This window comes from Elephantulus edwardii, unplaced genomic scaffold (assembly GCF_000299155.1).
Source record: "Elephantulus edwardii isolate Elephantulus edwardi_28Jun2011 unplaced genomic scaffold, EleEdw1.0 scaffold00184, whole genome shotgun sequence".
NCBI classification, from domain to species: domain Eukaryota; kingdom Metazoa; phylum Chordata; class Mammalia; order Macroscelidea; family Macroscelididae; genus Elephantulus; species Elephantulus edwardii.
In genome coordinates this window covers 3,791,399-3,812,328 of record NW_006399934.1, presented here as the reverse complement: position 1 = coordinate 3,812,328, position 20,930 = coordinate 3,791,399, and the positions used below count along the sequence as shown (strand labels likewise).

General features: G+C 42.9%; 1 protein-coding gene and 1 pseudogene across 1 annotated transcript; one reads left to right on the top strand and one right to left on the bottom strand.

The window, feature by feature from the left end:
• Positions 1-5,070: 5,070 nt before the first annotated feature.
• On the bottom strand, positions 5,071-9,988 carry LOC102875049 (HLA class I histocompatibility antigen, B-40 alpha chain-like). Its single transcript, XM_006896282.1, has 6 exons — positions 9,952-9,988; positions 8,449-8,745; positions 7,836-8,108; positions 5,565-5,840; positions 5,303-5,437; positions 5,071-5,189 (listed from the first exon to the last, which is right to left on the bottom strand). The coding sequence occupies exons 1-6, from the start codon at positions 9,986-9,988 to the stop codon at positions 5,071-5,073; spliced, it is 1,137 nt and encodes a 378-aa protein (XP_006896344.1).
• Positions 9,989-11,304: 1,316 nt separating this feature from the next.
• On the top strand, positions 11,305-18,087 carry LOC102874644 (annotated as a pseudogene).
• Positions 18,088-20,930: the final 2,843 nt, after the last annotated feature.

Here is a 20,930-nt window from a genome sequence, read left to right as displayed (position 1 = left end):
AATAAGCTCCTAACCCAGGCTGTCTTCATTGGATCTCCTGAGAAGAGGAGAACTGGAGACAGGGTCACCTTATTTCATATGAGTTTGCCTATAAGTTACCTAGAGTGTAGGATTTTTTTTAAAAATCCAATCCATACTCAATTTAGTGACAGTGAGGCTTTATGCAATTTTTCAAAATTGGGAACCAGACAAAGAAGTAGGCTGGTGAGCCTTTCAGAGCCTATTTCTTATCTCCTATTTCAAAAGTTTCTCCCCTAATTCCTCAGGAACTGAGTACTAAGGGGTGTACATTTTCCCCTGCATGTTGCCCAAGTCTTATCTCCTCTTGTCCCTATCTTCCCCATTATCTTGTTTATGTACACATTGCAGGGGCAACATAGTTTGTCATGTCAATTCACAATTTATATTTCTTTTGGGTCAGCTTGTGACTCGTTGTTGTTGTTATGTGCCGTCGAGTCACTTGCAACTCACAGTGACCATGGTCAATCTTGTGCCGATCGCACTGCCTCCGATACACCCAATCCAATTACCCCAGTCACTGAATCAATCCACCTCATAGAGGGCCTTTCCCTCCTGCACTGTCCCTACACCCTCCCCAAGCATGATGTCCCTCTCCAAGGACCAGTCCCTCCTCACATGTCCAAAGTATGTCAGAAAAAGCCTCAGAATCCTTGCCGCCCAGTTTAACCCCCTCCAGAATGAATCTGTTTGTTTTCTTATCAGTCCATGGTACATTCAATATTCTTTTCTAGCACCACAGCTCAAAGGCACTAACCCTCCTTCTGTCCTCCCTAGTCATTGTCCAATGCTCTGATGCATAACAAGTGATTGCAAAGACCATGGTCTGTACCAGGTGCACCTTAGTCTCCAGAGTGGCACCATTACTCTTCAGTACTCTGGAGAGGTCCCTAATAGCAGACTTTCCCATAGCAATACGTCTTTTAATTTCCTGGCTGCTGGTGCCAAGAGTGTTGACTGTGGAGTCAACCAGACTAAAGCTGTGAATAGTCTCAATCTCTTCACCATCCATCCTGATGCTGCCAATTGGTCCAGTGGTGAGAATCTTCGTCTTCTTTATATTGAGCCTCAATCCACATTGAAGGATGTAGTCCTTGACTCTGCAGCAAGCTCTTCAGGTCCTCCTCAGTTTCAGCAAGCAGAGTTGTGTCATCTGCATAACGCAGATTGTTGATGGATCTTCCACCAATCCTGATGTCACACTTCTCATAGAGCCCAGTCTCCTGGATAATCTGTTCTGCATACAGGTTGAAAAGGTATGGAGACAGGACACATCCCTGGCATACATCCTTCCCAATTTTGAACCATGCAGTGTTTCCTTGCTCTGATCTGACGACTGTCTCTTGGTCCAAGTGTAAGTTTTACATTAGCACGATCAAGTGTTCTGGAATTCCCAATCATCTCAGAGTCAGCCACAGTTTGTTATGATCCACACAGTCAAACGCCTTTGCATAATCAATGAGACACAGATAGACATTCCTCTGGTATTCCCTGCTTTCAGCTAAGATCCATCTAACATTAGCTACAATATCCCTAGTACCGTACCCCTTCTAAACCCAGCCTGGACTTCTGGCAGTTCTCTGCTGATGTGCTGTTCCAGTCATTTCTGGATAATCTTCAGTAGAATCTTGCTTGCATGTGAAATCAATGATATTGTTTTATAGTTTCCACACTCTGTTGGGTCACCCTTCTTTGGAAGGGGAACAAATATAGATCTCTTCCAGTCAGTTGGCCAAGTGGTTGTTCTCCAGATTTCTTGGCACAACTTGGTGAGCACGTCCAGGGCAGCATCTGTTAGCTGAAATATGTCAATTGGTATACCATCTATTCCTGGGGTCTTATTTTTTGTTATTCCCTTCAAAGCATCCTGAACTTCTTCCTTCATCACCATAGGCTCTTGCTCATATGTTGTTTCATTAAATTCTTCTGTGTTTGCCAATTCCTTTCGATACAGTGACTCTGTATATTCTTTCCATCTTCTTTTAATACTTCCTGGGTCATTTAATATTCTGCCTAAAGCATCCTTGATTATAACAACTCGAGGTTTGAATTTGTTCATCAGTTCACTAAGCTTAAGAAATGCTGAGTGAGTTCAGTCCTTTTAATTTTCTGACTCCAGCTCCTTGCACATTTCATTGTAATATTTTGCTTTGTCATCCTGTGCTGTCTTTTGGAATATTCTATTCAGTCTTTAGTATCTTGAATTCAAGCTGAAGAAAATGAAAACTAGTCCACAGAACCCAAAATATGGCCTTGAATCTATCCCAGTTGAATTTTAGAACATGTTTGAGGCATTGAACACTATTGATAGAAGGCCAGAGAAACTGTGGGAGGACATCAAAATATCATCCAGGAAGAGAACAAAAGGTCATTACAAAGAAGGAGGAAAAATAAGAGACCAAAATGGATGTCAGAAGAGAGTATGAAAATTGCATTAGAGAATCAAGAAGCCAAAACAAAATTAAGAGATGCCAAAGTAAAAGAGATAAATAGAATATTTCAGAGGCAGCTCAAGAAGATAAAGCAAAATATTATAACAATGTTATGCAGATGACAAAAGACAAAACCTTGCTTGCTTAAACTGAAGAAGACCTGAAGTGCTTGCTGCTAAATGTCAAGGACTGTAGTCTTCAATATGATCTCAACATCAAGACGACAAATATTCTCACAACTGGGCCAATTGGCAGCATCATGATAGATGGAGAAGAGGATGAGGTTAACAGCTTCAGCTTGCTCAGCTCAACATTCCACACTCTTGACACCAGCAGTCAGGAAATCAAAAGAAGAATTGCACTGGGAAAATCTACTGTCAGGGACCTCTCCAGCAGTATTTTGCTTGTGTGTGATATTAATTATATTGTTCAATAGTTTCCACATTCAGTTAGATCATCTTTCTTGGGAATGGTAACAGTGCTTGGTTTAAAGTTGAGAAGGGAGTGTATCAGGGTTGTATTTTCTCTCCATACCTATTCATACCTGTATGTGGAGCAAATGATAAGAGAAGCTGAGAGAGACTCATCAATAACCTGCACTATGCAGATGACACAACTTTGCTTGCTGAAAGTGACTTCTTGTTGCAGAAGATCAAGGAATGCAGCCTTCAGTATGCACTGCATCTCAATGTCAAGAAGATAGATTCTGGACCAAAAGGCAGCATCATGATGGATGGAGAGGAGATTGAAACTGTCAACAGCTTCATTTTGCTTGGATCTACAATTAACATCCTTGGTGTCAACAGGCAGGAAATAAGGAGATGCCTTGCACTGGGAAAACCTGTAGTTAGGGACCTCTCCAAATATTGAGGTGTAATGATGTCACTCACCTTAAGGACTAAGGTTCGTCTGATTCAGGCCATGGTCTTTCTGATTACTTGCTATGCATCTGAGAGCTATGACAGAAGAATTAATACCTTTGAGCTGTGGGGTTGGAGAAGAACACTGAACATCCCATGGAGGGCCAAGAGGACAAACCAATTTGTCTTGGAGAGGGTTCAGGCTGGAGTGCTCTTTGGAGGCAAGAATAATGAGGCTTCGCCTCACATACTTTGGACATGTGGCTAGGAGGGGCTATTCCTTACAGAGGGACATGATGCTGGAAAAGGCCGAGGGTCAGAGAAGGAGAGGAAGACCCTCAGGTGGATTGATATGGTGACTACCACAAATGGGCTCTTCTGTGTCAGGAAGAGTGAAGATGGTACAGGATAGAACAGGATTCAGATCTTTTGTGCATAGGGTCACTATGAGTCATATTCAACTCCACTAACAAAAAGAAGAAGAAGAAGGATTAGCCATCCACTTCTGAAATAAGTGGCCTTTGAAAGTCCTGTGAACAGCAGAGAAACCCTGCTAGACTTAATTCTTTTTACTTATATTTTTGCTTTATTATTTTTTTGTGTGTGTACTATCGAATCAGACCCAACTAGTACAGGAAGAGATTGCCCCTCCTTCTCTGGCAGGCTTCTGGTGGATTCAAACTGCACGCCTTCAGGATTGCAGAGCAGCTTCTTGTCACTAGGCCACCAGAGCTCCCCCTGTTAGACTTAGTACTAAACATTGAGCTCTTAGAGTGGAAGACACTAAAAATGAGGAGTAACAGCTGCAAATATCCATTAATAATTGGAACATGAAAAGTACAAATTAGGAGTCTAGTAAATTGGAAGTTGTCAAAAATAAAATGGGACATATAAAGATCAACATTCTAGGTATTAGCAAACTGATATGGACTGGCATTGACCACTTTCAATCAGACAATAATTAATTCCATGCTTGTATTGTCTGCAGAATGGGCTTTAATTTCACAAACCATCTGCAAGCATTATCCTGTGAATCATAGCAAGACAGGATCCTGTTATCTAAAATCAACCAACAGGTCTGCCAACCTGTGAGATAACTGGTCCACCTGTACAGTACCCCCTCATCCTCCTGGCCTGGTGCTGGCTGCGGTGATAGAGAAGGACCCCAGTGTGGGGCAGGCACAGAATGTGGGGCAGCCCCCTGCCAGTTTACCTCCACTGGCAATCCCCTAGACTCACCTTAAAGGACTGAGAAATGTCCTGTGCTCTCGACCAGTCCTGGTACCTGGACAGAAAGGGAAGCTAGTTAGACCTCACAAGAGAGGATTCTTAAAGAGGTAAATAGATAGGGCGTGGGAGTTGGGCTCAGCAATTAGACTGTTTCTCTGATTCTAGGGGTCTGAGAGTCACTTAAACTGAACCTCTCTGCAGCCCCAATTTTCTTGTCTATAAAATGAGATTGCTTGCTGTCCAGGTCTCATCTTATGAAGCTTTAGTGATTCGATTCCCAAAGACTCACACATGCAACCAAATATGCTTATATATACATGTATATACAAATTACATTTACAAACCCACACACATACACATACAAGCATACATTACACACTCACTTCAGATTTGCCAACTGAGTTTGGGAATCTTATTTCTTCCTCTTAACTGCCTAGAAGAAATTTATGAACTTAAAACAGAACTCAGGGATTTCTTTCTAAGACACCCACTTCCCAAGCACTTTGGTACTTCCTAGAGCTCACATTAATTTAGTTCAAGATCCTAGAGTCCACAACCACGAGGACATCTCTTCCCTGTGGTGTAGGGGCCACTAGGAGTCCAATAGGTCTCCAGCCTCCCAGCTTATCTGAAGCCAAGAGTCTTTTGGCTGGCCAACAGAGTTTACTTGCCAAAAAGAGTTTCCAAATTGGCTCCAGAAGTAACAGGGGCAGGAGTTGGGCCGAGATACCCTAGTGTCAAAATTAAAAACTGAGAACCCACCTTTTCTACCTGAATAGTTATACTTCAGGTACACAATGGAACATCCAACCATTAAAAGACTTAAAAATGTAACCCCTCCGATAATGTAGGCAGCAAATGATACTTCAGTGGGGACAGTGGGCTGAGAAGGTGACTCTGAGAAGGGAAGGAAAGGAAAAGTGAGTGACCCTAACCTAGGAGTGAGCTGACCCTGCTGGGGTTCCCAGAAGGGCTTCTCTATTTCCCTATGATGTACTGCCCTAGTCTAATTTCTACTCCTTACCCCATCTCAGGATGCGAGGCTCAGGTAACCCCTCATGCTGCACATGACACGTGTATTTCTGCTCCTCTCCAGAGGGCACTATCACAGTTGCCCACTTCTGGTAGGTCCCATCCCCTGCAGGCCTGGTGTCCACAAGCTCCATGTCCTGGGTCTGGTTATTTCCATCCTGCTGCCAAGTCAGGGTAATCTCCGCGGGGTAGAAGCTCAGGGCCCAGCACCTCAACATGACCTCCCCATCAGGGCTGGGGTGATGAGTCACATGTGTGCTTGGAGGCTCTGTAGTGGAGAAAGCAGTGAAGGTTTAGGAGAAGGCTTGTTGAGTAGCATCTACTTCAAAGACCAGGATGCTATGAACTCCTAGTGGGCTGACGAAGGGAACGGCTGCCAGCCTTTGTAGGCAGAGAACACCTCTAGGCAGGGTCTACAGGGAACTCAGCCTAATCTTAGAAAAGAGATCCTGGAAGAGATCCTTGAGTGCAATCATACTCTCCAGAGGAAGGGAGTCTCCACACATCTCTTCCCATTTATCAAGCTGTTCGTCAATTTCCCCAAATAAATGTTTCTAGGTAACCAGTGCTGTTCTTTCTCTAATGGGAAAGGGCCAATTTGATTGTTCAGTTTGGTTTTCCCAACATATGGCTTTCACCACATTGCTGGAGGTGGTGGTTGTTGTTAAATGCCATCGAGTATAGTACTCTACAAATATGAAGTGTTTATGACCCTACTGAGGAAACTGACAGCTTGCTAATCATGTCAATAAGGAAAAGAGCACCTTTCAAAGGGTCATAGACTACTAGAAGGGAGGTTTGCCATTCTACCAAGTTTAAACTGAGCAGGTTCAGTGACAGAAAGCAGGCCTTTTGCTACTATTAAGACAGAAGAAGCAGAGAGTGCAGTGTGTTGTTTTGGGCCAGAGATTTCAGAGCTGTAGAGAGACCCAGAATACTAGAGCATCAGCAACAGAAGCAGCAAAGATGACGAGAGTCCAACATGAGACAGAGCTGAAGTAGAACTGTCACCCCAAGTACCAGAGCCGATGGTCTTTTGCATAGGCTTGCTTGTGGAGGAATAGATGCTAATTATAGCAGAACTAAAAAGAGCTATATAATACCCAAAGCTATGAGGCAGAGCCCAAAGAAGCTGAAGATCAGAGGGCCTGCAAGTGATCTTGACTGAAGAATTGTATCCTGTTTCCAACCTGAACTGCAGTCTATTAACTTACCTAATAAACTCCACAATCACGAGCGTTGTCTGTGAGTTTTGTGTGGCCATTGTAATAGATTAGCAGACCTAGTAATAGATAATTAAGAGCCCTTGGAGGGACAGTTGGTGTTAGAATTGCTAGAAGTGGATGCGGGAGCATAGGGATACATCTGACCTCATAAGAATTGGTTTTGTGTTGATATTGTGTTGGAGACTTTTCTCCATTGCAGTCAGTAGTGGAAGTTAGATGCTGCCATCACACACTGCTTCACAGTCTTTATAGCCAACCAAATCCAAACTCAGTACCAGTGTCTTCAGCCGGACTCATGGCAACCTCCTGGCCAGGAGGTGCTACAGAATAGACCTGTCCCGTAGGAGTATGCAATGAGGGTTGCAGAGTGGATTATATTTGGGGGTAGGGGGTGGGGTTTGGGGAGGTACGGGGGGGATTGTGTACCAATGAGGGAGTTTTTCTTTTGTTTTTCAAGGAGAGGAGCAAATGGGGGGGGGGGGGGGGGGGTTTGTGCGGGGAGAAGGGTGCAACAATGAATGAATGGAATTCCAAAATCTCTGTAGATGTTCATTGAAATGAAAAAGAAACAAAATAAATTAATAATAAAAAAAAAGAATAGACCTGTCCCGCAGAGTTTTCTTGGCAATGACCACTAAGAAAGCAGATGGATAGTCCTTTCTTTCATAGCATCATTGGGTGGGTTCAAGCAGCCAACTCGTTAGTCATAGAACACTTTATAACCTTTTGAATCACTCAGGGATTTAGGGAAAATTACTAAAAGTGTGAGAACCCTCCAAGTGCTGAGAAACAAGTTCAATAGCTCTCAGCCACTAGCGCTGAGTAGGAAACTCAACATGGGAAGTGCTCCAAATCCACATCTCTTGCTTGTAGAGAAGTCATCTTTAACATGTTGGTCCGAGCCATCCTAGAATAGATAGCCTGCATCCCTGGCCTGGATTAACTCTGGGACAGTGGTTCCCCACCCTCCAGAGACAGAAGGGAGCCGGCTAGGGATTGAGAGAGGAATGGATGGATGAAGAGTGAGAGGTCATTACCAGTTCGAGTCAGGCTCTCTCGTCCACATTCCAGGTACCTCTTAAGCCACCTGATGCATTCATTCTCCAAATAAATCTTGTCTCGCTGTGCAGAGTTCCCATTGGACTCCCACTTGTGCTTGGTGTACTGGGCGATAAATGTGATGGCTGTGTACTGCAGATGGTCCATGTTCAAGCTCAGATAGTCATCACCATCATAGCCATATTGCCAGTGCCCCATGGTCCTGCCATCACTCAGGAGCTCACAGCCATAGGTGAACTGGAGGGTGTGACCTGTCCACCCCATGCAGAACCAAACAGGGTCAGTAACATCAGGGAACAAACACATCAGGGCTACCTCGTCACTGGTCCCAGAGCCCTCATCCTACCCTACCGAAGCTCTCATTTCCCCTTAGGTGATATCTGCACTCTACACAAATTAGTTGGCTCCCCCTCACTCTTTCCTTGTAGCTTTGCAGTAGAGAGGGGTCTACACTTAGTTCCAATGGTACAAACATTCTCTGCCTCCAAACTGACCCTATGGGAAATGCTTACCCAGAGGGTCACCCACCCAAGTGTGCTGGAGCATGGTGATGGGTGAACTGCTTCCCAGTGTTTGCTTACCATCACTTACCTTCTGGCTTTTGGGAATTCTCTTTGTTTAGCCTGTTTCCAAAGGTTTGGTTGTAGTATTGCTGCACATTTCTCAAATTTAAGTGGAAAATCTTCATTCTATTTTTGAAGATTGTGGTCTCATCATCAAAGTAATCTGAATCCTCAGTCAACCAGGGAGCAAAAGGCTTTGCCTTCATGTCTACACTGTCATAGTAGATGAAGAGTTGGTCATCCACAAAGCCAGATGCCGTAAATGCAGGCACTCCTGGGCTTGGCTTTGATACAGCCGTGTAGAAATACTGTAGAGAATGAGATCCTAAAGGGGGATCCAAAGAAAAAAGGAGTGAGGGCAAGCAAATAATACTAGTTAAATGAAGACTCAATATCTAATGTGAGAGAACGAGTGTAAGGGGTGTGTGTGTGTGTGTGTGTGTGTGTGTGTGTGTAAAAGAGGAGATAGGGAATACTTCATGAAACAATGAGAAGACAGTATTGTGGAACATCTATTGTATACTAGCTTTTCCACAAGTGAATTCAAATCCCTAACAGCGTATATAGAGCACTGGTGGCCTAGTGGCAAGAAGCTGCAGTGCAATCCCAAAGGGACATGTTTAAATCCACCAGCTGTTCCATGGGAGAAGGATGGGCAATCTCTTCCCACACAGATCACAAGTCTCTGAAAACCTGCCAGAGAGTCAGCTACTCGACAGTACACAACAACAACAGAGAATATACTGAAATAATTCAGAGAAACAAGAAAGTAATGCCTCAATAAGAAAGAGCACCAACAAGAAATTGTTGAACAGGGCTTAAAGAAGCATCTTGCCTGGGATAGTAGAGGAATTTAGGAGTTTTCTCATGGCCTCCTTTGAGCTGTAGGAATCTGGATGTCGGACTCTTCCCTCAGGTATTAACCCCTGAAAAATATCTCACTCTCCCTCTTGGTTTCTTTGTCTTCTTTCCTCAAATCACCCTTGATTTCACTGTGGAAAATGCACTTGAAGGTCCAGTCGCACCACAACCCTGTTTTCTGGGGAAACCATTCCCATCTGTGGACATCAACGTCTTTATCTCTAGGACAAAGTCATTGAGCAAGAAGGCCTAGGGCCTACCTAAGACTTAGGAAAAAACCTCCTAGTGATTCCATGAGATGAACAAGTAAGAAGTGCAGAGAGCATTCGGACAGATGGACAGACAGTCTGCAGATCTCCTTGTCCCTTCCACTCTGCCTTGTTCTGCTCCTCAAACATGTCCTTTCCTTTCCACCCCTGAACTTTGATCCTTTTCAGATCTTCATCTGAATACTCTTGTCCAAACTATCTGTCTTTGTTCTTGTCCTTTCAGGTCTCTGCTGAAATGTTTTCTCAGGAATATTTTGTCTCATAGGAGACTAACCCAGACTTATGGACATCCATGATCAGTGAGTATCACATAGTTGGTTATTTCCTGTTATAGATTTAACAATAATTTATAAGTTTAATGAAAAAAACAAGCTTGTTTTCATCTTTGTCTGTAACAGTACCTTCCACAAATAATGATCTCAGGTCCCTGTGTGGCATGAATATTTTGCACTTGGCTGGTTGGCAGTTTAAACCTACTCAGTGGTGCTCAGACAAAAGACCTGGAAATCTGCCTCTGTAAAGATCAAAAATAAAAATTAAACCCACTTCTGTCCAGTTGACTCCACTCATAACAACTCTGTCAACTAAAGCCAAGGAAACCCTATGGTAAAGTTCTACCCCATAACACAGAGTTGCTTATTTAATAATTATAGCATTAGTCCAATATTCACTAGTATACATAAGACCTTAATAGATATTCTTGTACTTATTTTTTGCACATAAGAAGGGACTGTTTCTCTAAATTCCCACTCTAAGTGGAAATGATGACTCAAAGGTTATAACATTTTAATATGAATATGTGTTACCAAATGGCTCTCAAAAAATGATCATTTGCACCCACATCAACAGGATAAGTCATATTGCCTTTTTTTAATACATCTTCCCTCAGAACTACCAAGTCAAGTCTGACTCATAGTGACTTTCCGTTGGGTTTTCTGAGGCTGTAACTCTTAACAGGAAACAGCCTATCTTTCTCTTGCAGAGTAACTTGTGGGTTTGAACCATTTACTTAGTACCATGCTACTCACTACTCCACTAGTGTTCTTTCTTTTTGTAATAAGAAAAGTTAAAATAATTTTGTGAGTTTATTTTTCAACTGAATTCACATCCTGTAAATTACTTTTTCATATTATCTATATGCTTTTAGTAAGGTGTTTTCCTTCTCAAAATGATTTATAGTTCTGGATATGTTGTTGTTGTTGTTGCTGCTGCTGTTGTTAGATGCTGTGAAGTCAGAACTAACTCGTAGCTGACCCTCCAGCAGGTTTTCAGAGACAAGAAATCACATGGGAGGAGATTATTCTTCCTTGTCCTGTGCAGTGGCTAGTCAAATCACGTGCTTCTGGAATTGCAGTGCAGCTTCTCTCACCTGTAGGCCACCAGAACTCCCTAGTTTTGAATATGGGCTGGTTATTAAAACCTTGCCGTGTATGTTGATGATGTTTCCATTTTTTTCTCTTTGTTAACAAGTCTCCTTGTCCTTCTCTTTGCATTCCTATTTTACATCTTCTAACACAGGCCCTTGGAAGCAGCGGTAGTACAGCTTCCCCACCTACATACACCCACTCCACTGCTCTTTGAAAAACAAGTTCCTCTTAATGCAATCTGACCCTGTTCACACCCAGCTCTGGGTCCTACAGATAAGCCTCTGCTGAGCTAAGTCTAGTCCTTCCTAAGATGTACATCCCAGAGGCCATCTCTGCCAAAGCCTAGAACAGTTATGGCTTGAAAGGAAGATTGCTAAATGGTCAGACATGTCGGCTTCTCTGGTATAGTTGAGGAAAGAGAAAACAACCAAAAACAAGCCCAAAAGCACAAGGAAGATGTTATGATATGCTCCTCTTAGTTCTCCATTCTTCATAGTGTTGGACAACTTGGTCCTGTCCAGTCATTTGTAAGAAATGTATCAATAGGGCCATTCTCACACTATCCTTCCATTTAACTCCCTCACAAGATCAACTTTGGTTTGTTGTTCTTGTTGTTATGTGCTGTCGAGTCGCCTGCAACCCATAGCGACCCGACAGATCAGCAGCTCTGAACCTTTCCCTGTCCTGAGCCAGTCACACTAATTCCAACACACCAACCGCCATTGCCCCAGTCACTGTATCAATGCATCTCCTTTGGGGTCTCCCTCTCCTTCATTGTCTGCCCACCCTTCCAAGCATGATGTCCTTCTCCAAGGACCAGTCTCTCCTGATGAAGTACCAAAAGTATGTGAGATGGAGCTTCAAAATCCTAGCCTCCACTGAGAAACCTGGTTTCACCCTCTAAAAAAAAAACACCCAAATTTTATTTCCAAAAATTATTATCATTGTGATGGAGCACTTGCCATGTGACCTATGCTTTTAAAATCGTAATTATTGTTCTTGTATATGAAAGAGTATATATCACACCATGTGCCAGGTCAACATTTTTCAGGTGTAGAATTCAGTTATATCAAGTACCACCCATATTATTAAGTTTTCATTCTTAACATTCTGTATTAGAAGAGAAAGAACCAAAGTTTGGTAGTAACAAAGGTTTAATTGGAGCCCATCCTTCCTGCTCACCAAGAGATAAAAAAAAAACCCAACCCAAAAATAACTCCATGTGTGATGTGACATATGTACTTCTCAGGGAAAATCCTACAAAACTCTCCTGTGGCAAAATATGAATGTAGAAGTTTGTCTCATTTTTAATCAGGGTAAGCAGAGGGGGAATCTTTACTTTAGAAATCAAAACCAACCAATCATCTATCTCTCTGCAACTTCGGGCTCCACCAGCTTCTAAACCACCTGGGTGAAATGACAGTGAGGCTTGTGATTTCTCACTTACTTAGAATAAAAGAAAGAAGAGGAGGAAGGACCTTTTCTAATTTGGTGAAATTTGCCTAAACAAGTCAGATTTTATGAGTCCATCAGTGATTCATTTCTTCCACTGGAATGCGGGAGTTTCCCATGTGTTAAGTGTATGATTGATCTCTTTCCACTCTATCATTAAAACCAAGGATGACCAGAATGAACTCAGCTTATAACTGAATCATCACATGGCTAAAGCACACTATTAGAGCATAATTTTCAAAATAATAATAATATATTACAATGTGTAATCAAACTTTGCTGTAATGAATTAATGACATTAATCCATTAATTAACTAATTGTTCTTGTTATTGTTGTTGTTGTTGTTAATAGTTGCCATCAAGTCAAGTATGACTCATGGTAACCCTATGAGACCTGAAGCTCATAGACCTTAATAATTTTCTGTCCTGTGCCATCCTCATCATCTCTGAGACACTAGACTCATTGCATTAGTCACAATGTAAAAAATCCACCTTGTTGGGGACCTTTGCCTACCCTCCACCTTTCTAAACATGATCTCCTTTTCCAAGGAATAGCCTCTGCTAGCAACATTTCCAAAGTGTGTGAAATGAAACTTCACCATCCTTGCCTTCAAGGAGCACTGTGGCTGCACTTTTCCTCAGACATATCTGTTTGTTATTTTGGCCATCCATAGGCTATTCAGCGCTCTCATCCAACACAACTCAAAGGTTTCAATTCTTCTTCTGTCACTCTTACTTATTGTCTAGCTCTCGGATGCATAGCAAGTGATTGAAAAGAACATGGCCTGGATCAGGCACACCTAGTCTTCGCACTGATGTCATCCTTTGTCACTAATGTTATAAAAATAAAATGAGTGAGTGAATAAAAAACTAATACGATTTGTTAACATTCACTCAGATGAAAAACACAGTTAAGGAAAAAACCAAAATCATCATGCTTATTCAGTCACATGGCTTTCACCTGGATATGCTAAAATTAATAATTTTGGAAAGCCAAAATACTCTATTTGTAATAAATAAGGGTCATTGTTTATAATTTTTCTCTTTATCTTGTTTATATTTCTATTTTAAGTGTCTTTTAAGATAGATATTAGTACAGTTAAACATGTATACACTTTACATATAAAGTAATAGTTGTTGTTGTGTGGCTTTGAGTTGGAACCCACCAATAGCTAACCCTCCAGCGAGTTTTCAGAGGTCGTAAATCACAAGAGAAGGTTGCCCTTCCTTCTCCACAGCTGGTTGATTAGGACTGCATGCCTTTGGAAATATAAATGGTAAAAATTCATGTTTTTAAAATCTTGGAAACCGTCAGTCCCATATACTTAGCATCTATCCAAGGCTTAACCCTTCTAAATATTCAACCAATCTCTTTCTGGAAAAAATAAGCCAGCTAATGCACAAAAACCAAACCAAGTGTGTTGTCCTGAAAGATTCTGATTCCTGGAGATGTCATATATTTCAGAATAGAACTTCTCCCTCTACAGAATTTTCAATGGTGGCAGAGAATTCAACTGCTAAGGACCTGAAGCACTTGCTGCAGAAGGTCAAGGAAGCTCAACATCAAGAAAACAAAGATTCTTACCACTGGCAGCATCGTGATAGATGGTGAAGTGATAGAGATTGTTAACAGCTTTAGTTTGCTTGGCTCCACAATTAACGCTCTTGGACCAGCAGCCAGAAAATAAAAAAGATGAATTGCATAGGGAAAGTTGACTGTCAGGAACCTCTCCAGAGTACTGACAAGCAATAACATCAGTCTGGAGACTAAGGTGTGCCTGATCCAGACCACAGTCTTCACAATTGCTTACTATGCATCAGAGAGAAGGACAATGATAAGGGAAGATGGAAGGAGAATTTATGCCTTTGAGCTGTGGTGCTGGAGAAGAGTTATGAATTTACCATTGACTGCTAGAAAAAAAACAGGTTTGTCCTAGAGAGGATAACAACAGGCTGCTCCTTGGAGGCAAGGCTTTGTCTGACATATTTTGAACATGTTGAAAGGAGGGACCAGTCTTTGGAAAGGGACATCATGCTGGGAAGGGTGGAGGAACAGAGAAAGAGAGGAAGACGATCAATGAGATGGATTGATTGAGTGATTGAGGTAATGAGGGTAGGTGTGTCAGAGACAGTAATGTTGGCACAGGATAGAGCAAATTTCAGAGCTATTATACATAGGGTAGTTATGAACCGCAAGCAACTCTATGGCACACAACAACAACAACAACCCAAACCCAGACACCTTAGTGGTGAAAGATGGGCAGTCGATTCCCCAAAAGCAGAAACCCACCGAGCAGCAAGCAGCATGTTTGAGTTTCTGTCTAATCTTTACAAAACCATGTTACCAAGCTTTTCTTCAGCAGTGGTACCAAGCTGGTTCAACTCCAAGGTGCCTGCCTAAGTGGGTTAGTATCCACTGCCTTCAAGTAGGAAGTATCCACTTCTTCAAGTTGAAAACGCCCTTGAATTTTCAAAGACTGCCTGTCTTCCTCCTGTGGAGCCACTGATGGATTCAAAGGGCTGCCTGGAGACATAGCCTTTTTGGTTAGCAAAGCAAGCAAACATTTACATCACCCAGGGACCTTCTTTCCTCAGTGGTTCTGAAGGACCAAGAAAGTGCCTCTCTTATAAGCAGGAAGAAAGTGAGCTCTGGTAGCTTAGTGGCAAGAAACTGCACTGTAATCCCAAAGACATGCTGTTCACCAGATGCTCCCCTGGAGAAGGAGGGGCAATCTCCTCCTGTGCCAGTCAGATTGGACAGCTCAACAGCAGAGCAGAGCGGACAGGAGAGGACAGGAGAGATGAATGTAGGAACTAGCACTCCCAACCTCATTCACAAGAGAGCTGTCAGTGTTCTTTCTGCCTGCACTTTGTGTCCTTTCCCTCTTTGAGATTGCCCCGTGATGAGCAGGGGACAGTAACGGCTCCCATCAAGATGATGGAAAATCCTGTGCTTCAGGATTCCAATTTAGAGACCCTCTCTCGTCTCCTCCCAGATTCTGCCCTGCTGCCACCTAAAAGGGAGGGGCACACTCACGGGGTTCGAGCCTCCAGCTGCAAACTCAGCAACACCAGCACTTGAAAGATGTACACCATCCTGTCATCTGTTAAAATCGAAGCAACAGTTCCTGGCTTCATGATGATGCACACAAGGCTCACACAGCCCAGCTGCTGAGAGAGATGTGCTGTTCTCAGACCTGCTGGTGACAGCAACTGTGCAAAGATCCTTTTTAGGAATTGAAACTGTAAAGACCAGGAATACAAAATCGAAAGTCAACACTGCACTCTAAATGTCCAAAGCCCAGAGGGAATTCCTTTCTGGTACAGATGAAAACCCAGAAAAGCAGGAAACTCCACCGTATCCGATATCCCAAAGTCCTCCAGCAGCCAGGCATACGTCCAGATAGCAACACAGATGTTTCAGAGCCTGAGCTTCTTCCTCCCCATTGAATGCAAATAACATTTGATAAAGAAATGCAAGAAGACCGTTGAGACTAACAAGATATCTCAGCCTGAGTCTCGAAATAAGCAGAAGTTGTGGTAATTTTGCTAAACCAGGAGTGAGAGGGAGGACTGGGGATCAAAGTGGGAGGGGGGAGGTGATAAGTGGATCAACAATAAACCATAAGCTCCTCCCCCTCTTGAAAAGCTAGTGTGCAAAAGGAGTGCTCCAAAGCTGAACTACAATCCTGGAGACATGGGTTCACATGTTGCTCTACAGGAGAAAGATGGACAATCTCCTCCTGTGCTATTAACAGTCTCTGAAAACCCGCTGGAGGGTCAGCTATGTATGAGTGGGTTCTGACTCAACAGTCAGAACCCAACAACAACTAATGATAAAGTCAGCAATTGGGAAACCCATGTGTTGGTAGAGTAATTAAGAATCAGAATCCACTCCATGGCTGTGGTTTGGGTTTGGGTTTCTGACTTAAATACCAGGTTCCAAGCAAACTATTTCAATGCTGCCTCACTTCTATATTTATTCTAGAAAAGGATTCCCCCACTCTACCACCCCACCCCAGAGTTTTTCTTTGGAAGTCCCCCCAGCCACCAAAGAGCTGTTCACAGAGTGAATAACGTGTACATAGCTGTCCAGTTACCCCAGAGTCACGGCTACCCTCACCCCATCACATCATCTCCGAAGTCTTACCGCAACTTCAAGTTCAAAATATCACCTTCAGAATCATCTGACTCCGGACTTGTGCTGTTGCCACGACTGGTTACCGAACAGACTGTTGTGATCCTTATAGTTCACTTAGGGAAGTACATCATCAGGTATTTCTTCTTAGTAAGCCTCAGCCTGGAGGCTCTGCTTCTGCTATAGAGCTTCTCACACCAGCCTCGTTTGTCAGGAGGCCACTTGGGAGATGGCTGGAGACCTTTCACAGAGAATCCTACTCATTTTTCTGAATGGAAGGTGAGAATCCTACCAATGAAAGACCACCTCTACCATCGCCACCCCAACCCCCACCACTCCCCCCCCCAAAAAAAGATTAGCCACTAGGAAAAAATGTAACCAAGTATGTTAACTGAGGGAAAGTGTGTGAAAACAGGAGCTTCAATGAAAAACATTAGATATTTAGGAGGGAAACACCTGACATTAACCTAAGAAATTATAAGGCTATGCTTCCACTGTTCTGAAAACTATTTTTGTTCCCTGTTTATTTAAAAATGTGCAATAAAAAAGAGAAGTTCGGTAGAAACATTGAGTAACAAGGAAACTCAGAATTGCGGAATTGACAGTTACCGGCAGATGTATTGGGGAAATGAAAGAGGCCTCGGCTCTGTGGGGCCTTGGGGTGGGTCCAGGCTGGATGCTAACCCCTTCCAGTGCACAGATGGCAAGGATAGCACTTTGCTATGTGTACATGAGGATGTAGACAAAGTCTGGTACAATGTCCAACACCATTTTCTTAATAAATCTTCTCAATTGACCATTTACAATTTTTGTTACAAAAGCAATTGTAACATTTGCATGCATTACTTACTATGAACTTCAGCCTTAATGGGTAGATGAATGGATGCCTGGTCTGGAATTGCTTTCAATATGCCTTCCAATGTCTTTCCTTGGGTTAGTTAGTAGATCACATTACTGCTCACAGAAGACATTTGCTTCATTTACTTTTGAACTGTTGCTAGCAGGTCTCACCATCTGGGGTGGAGGTTGAACATGCTGCAAGGCTCCGAGTAGTCACCCTGGCAGGAGAACTTGCTACCAATTCATTTTCTCAGGCAGATTTCCACAACGAAGGATTTTTAAAAGTGGAGTTCTTCCTCTACACAGCATCTGTGCCCTTACTTCAAAAGTTCCAGCAGAAGGAGGGGAGATTTCAGCTGGCTCTTAGGGGCGTTGGGCTTGAGGTCCTAGAACCATGGCCAATTTGTCCATCACCTGGTGGACAAGGCTCCAGCAATGGTAAATGGTGAGCGAGCTGTCAGCGTGTCGCTGTCAGCGTGTCGAGCTTTTGTGACTTACTCAAAACCTCGAGTTGACACATTTTGGCACTATGCCAAGGTGGAGGTGGTGCCTCCAACCCCTGCTGAGATCCCTACAGTTATACAGAGGCTGAAAAAAATAGTAATGCTCAAACTCATCACTTCAAACAGCGCACAGTTAAGGAAGCTCTGCTGAATAGTTTGGTGGCCACAGAGGTATGAATGTGGTTTGATATTGACGAGATCACAGGAAAGTGTGAGACCGTTGGCTTTGATGTTTGAATGTAGCTGATTATTCTTCATTTACTATTTGTGTATTCTTGGACCATGTGTGATAAGATTAATATCTCAATAAAACAGATAATATGTGAAGAAAAAAAGGAGAGAACCCAGTGTGTCTCCTCTCCCTACCCCCACCCCTCAACAGATATCTGAGACTGAAAGGCCCCAAATCTTCTGGTTCAAACTGCCACAGTCAGGTGTGTGAAAAGATGGTGCAACTGGGACGAAGATGTGCAAACAGAAATTTCAAAACCAAACCCTTCCCTTTCGATTCTAAGCCACTCTTTTGTCTAATACAGTCACCTTAATCCCTTGTGGGGGTTGAAGTAACACCCAGAAGGAAGCCAGCTATGCTTACTCATTTTTGTCCTGTCCTGGGAAAACCAGGGACGAAAACGGTGTAGAGCAGACAAGCACATTCTGGTGTATCTGTTATTAGTACAGGGCTCAAGGCCTCCTTTGAGGGGCAAATGCTTTCATTATATATGAGAGAAGAGACAATTTAGGGATTATAAGGCTTTCACAGGGCTCAGGGAAATTTTGGTGTTCTTTGGGCCCCATGTGGGGGTCGGCAGAGCAGACATGCCAGATGAACTGGGGGTCTGGCAGAAGGTAAGTGACTTTTAATCCGCAGCCCTCAGGCCTGTCTTTCATTGTTTTTGTTCAGACATTCCTCTAGGTCGTATAGCCCTGGTGTACAAGTTGTTGTACAGCGGTCACTTGTGGGTGCTGTGAGGCTGAACACTGTGACACTGAAGTGTCAAATGCATTAATGGCTGGTTACCCAGTGTGGACAGAGAGTGGGATGGAGCTCCCTGATTAAAACAAGCTTGGAAGGAGGAGTGGCATCTACTTCCATAATAGCTTGCCTCCAGAAACCCTATGAACCTGGAGAGAGGATGAGAGACACCCAAGCGTTGAGGACTGTCCTTCATAGGGTCGCTATGAGTCACCTGCAACTCGACGGCACTTAACAACAACAACAAGGCTTTCACAGGAAAAATCCTGGTCTTCATATCCACAGACCTGACTTGCACTCTCTCCTTTGCTATTACAACTTGTTTAAGACCTTTACACCCATTCCCAAGACAATTGTTTAACAAAATAAACAGAACTCTCATTATCCAAACAACTTTTTAAAAATTTTATTTTATTAGTTTTAATGAACATTTACAAAGATTTTGGATTTTCATTCATTCATTGTTGTACTTTTTTCTTTATCCCCCTCCCCCCAGTTAGCTCCTCTCTTTGAAAAGCAAAAGATAAACTTCTTCGTTGGTGCACAATCCCCTCCCCTCCCACCCCCCTTCTGCGCCCAACACCCCACCCCCCACCACCACCACCACCACCACCACCACCACCCGCCCCCAATTCACTCCACTATGCAACCTTAATTCGGGATTCCTGTGATAATTATAATATGCTATTATATATCACTTTTTAACTGTTCTCTCCCTCATCTGTTTCAGTTCAGTATACATAATCTATGTAGTTTTTCTCAGTCTTACCCCAACCCTGATGTCAGTCACTTTCTACAACAGTGGCACCATGCAGTATTTGTCCTTTGGTGACTGAGTTATTTTACTCAGCATAATGTCCTCCAGGGTCACCCATTTTGAATAATATTGCATGAGTTCCTTGTTTTTCCAATGCAGTTTAGTATTCCATTGTGTGAATATACCACAACTTTTAACATAAAGATATAAATGTACACAGAGTCCTACCAGATGCCATGTGATCTCACAAGTCATTTCACCAATCTAAAACTACCACAGATAAAGGAGCATTGTCCCAACATTTCGGAGAAAACTAAGGCTCAGAGATTGAAAATATTCCTAGGTGACCCCACTCATCTGTCAGTTTGCTGTACTTTGGTGGCTTTTATGTTGTTGTGATGCTGGAAGCTATGACACCAATATTCCAAATGTCAGCAGGATCAGCCATGGTAGACAGGTTTCAGTGGAGCGTCCAGACTAAGACAGACTAGGAAGCAGGACTTGCCATCTACATTTCAAATAATGGGACCCTGAGAACCTTCGTAATAACTGCAGAACATTGTCTAATATAATGTCAGAGTATGAGCCCTTCAGGTTGGATAATCTCAGTCTGGAGACTAAGGTGCACTTGATCCAGACACCATGGTCTTTGCAATTGTTGTGCATCAGAGAGTTGGACAATGATTAAGGATTACAGAAGAATTGATGCCTTTGAATTGTGGTGCTGGAGAAGAGTATTGAACATACAGACTTTCAAGAGAATAGATCTGTCCTGGAGAGGGTAAAACCGGTTTGCTCATTAGTGGCAAGGATTTTGAAACACCATCTTGCATACTTTGGGCATTTTGCCAGGAGGGACCTGCTCTTGGAGGATATCATACTTGGGAGGGTGGAGGGACAACACAAGAGAGGAAGACCCTGGATAAGATGGATTGACACAGTAATTGGGGTGATGAGCAAGTGTGTCGGAGACAATGAGATTGGCTCTGGATAGAGCAGTGTTCAGAACTACTGTTCATAAGGCCGCTATGAGTCACAGGCAACTTGACAGCACTTAAAAACAACAGGTTGGAATACACTCAAAATATGACTTGGGAAAACTTGTCTCCTCAAACTAAATTCCAAGTTAATGGCATGTTGTTTTTATGTGCTGTATAGTTAGAACCAAGATAGTAAATCATACAGGATGAATTTTATCACCTTTCTCCCATAGAGCATGTAGTGGATTTGAACTATGAGCCCTTGGGTTGGCAACAGAGTTCTTTACCATTACACCACCAGAGCCCCCTACCTTAATGATATGGATGGAGTAAAGTCTTCATTCAGTGAAGAATCTTCATTTATTGA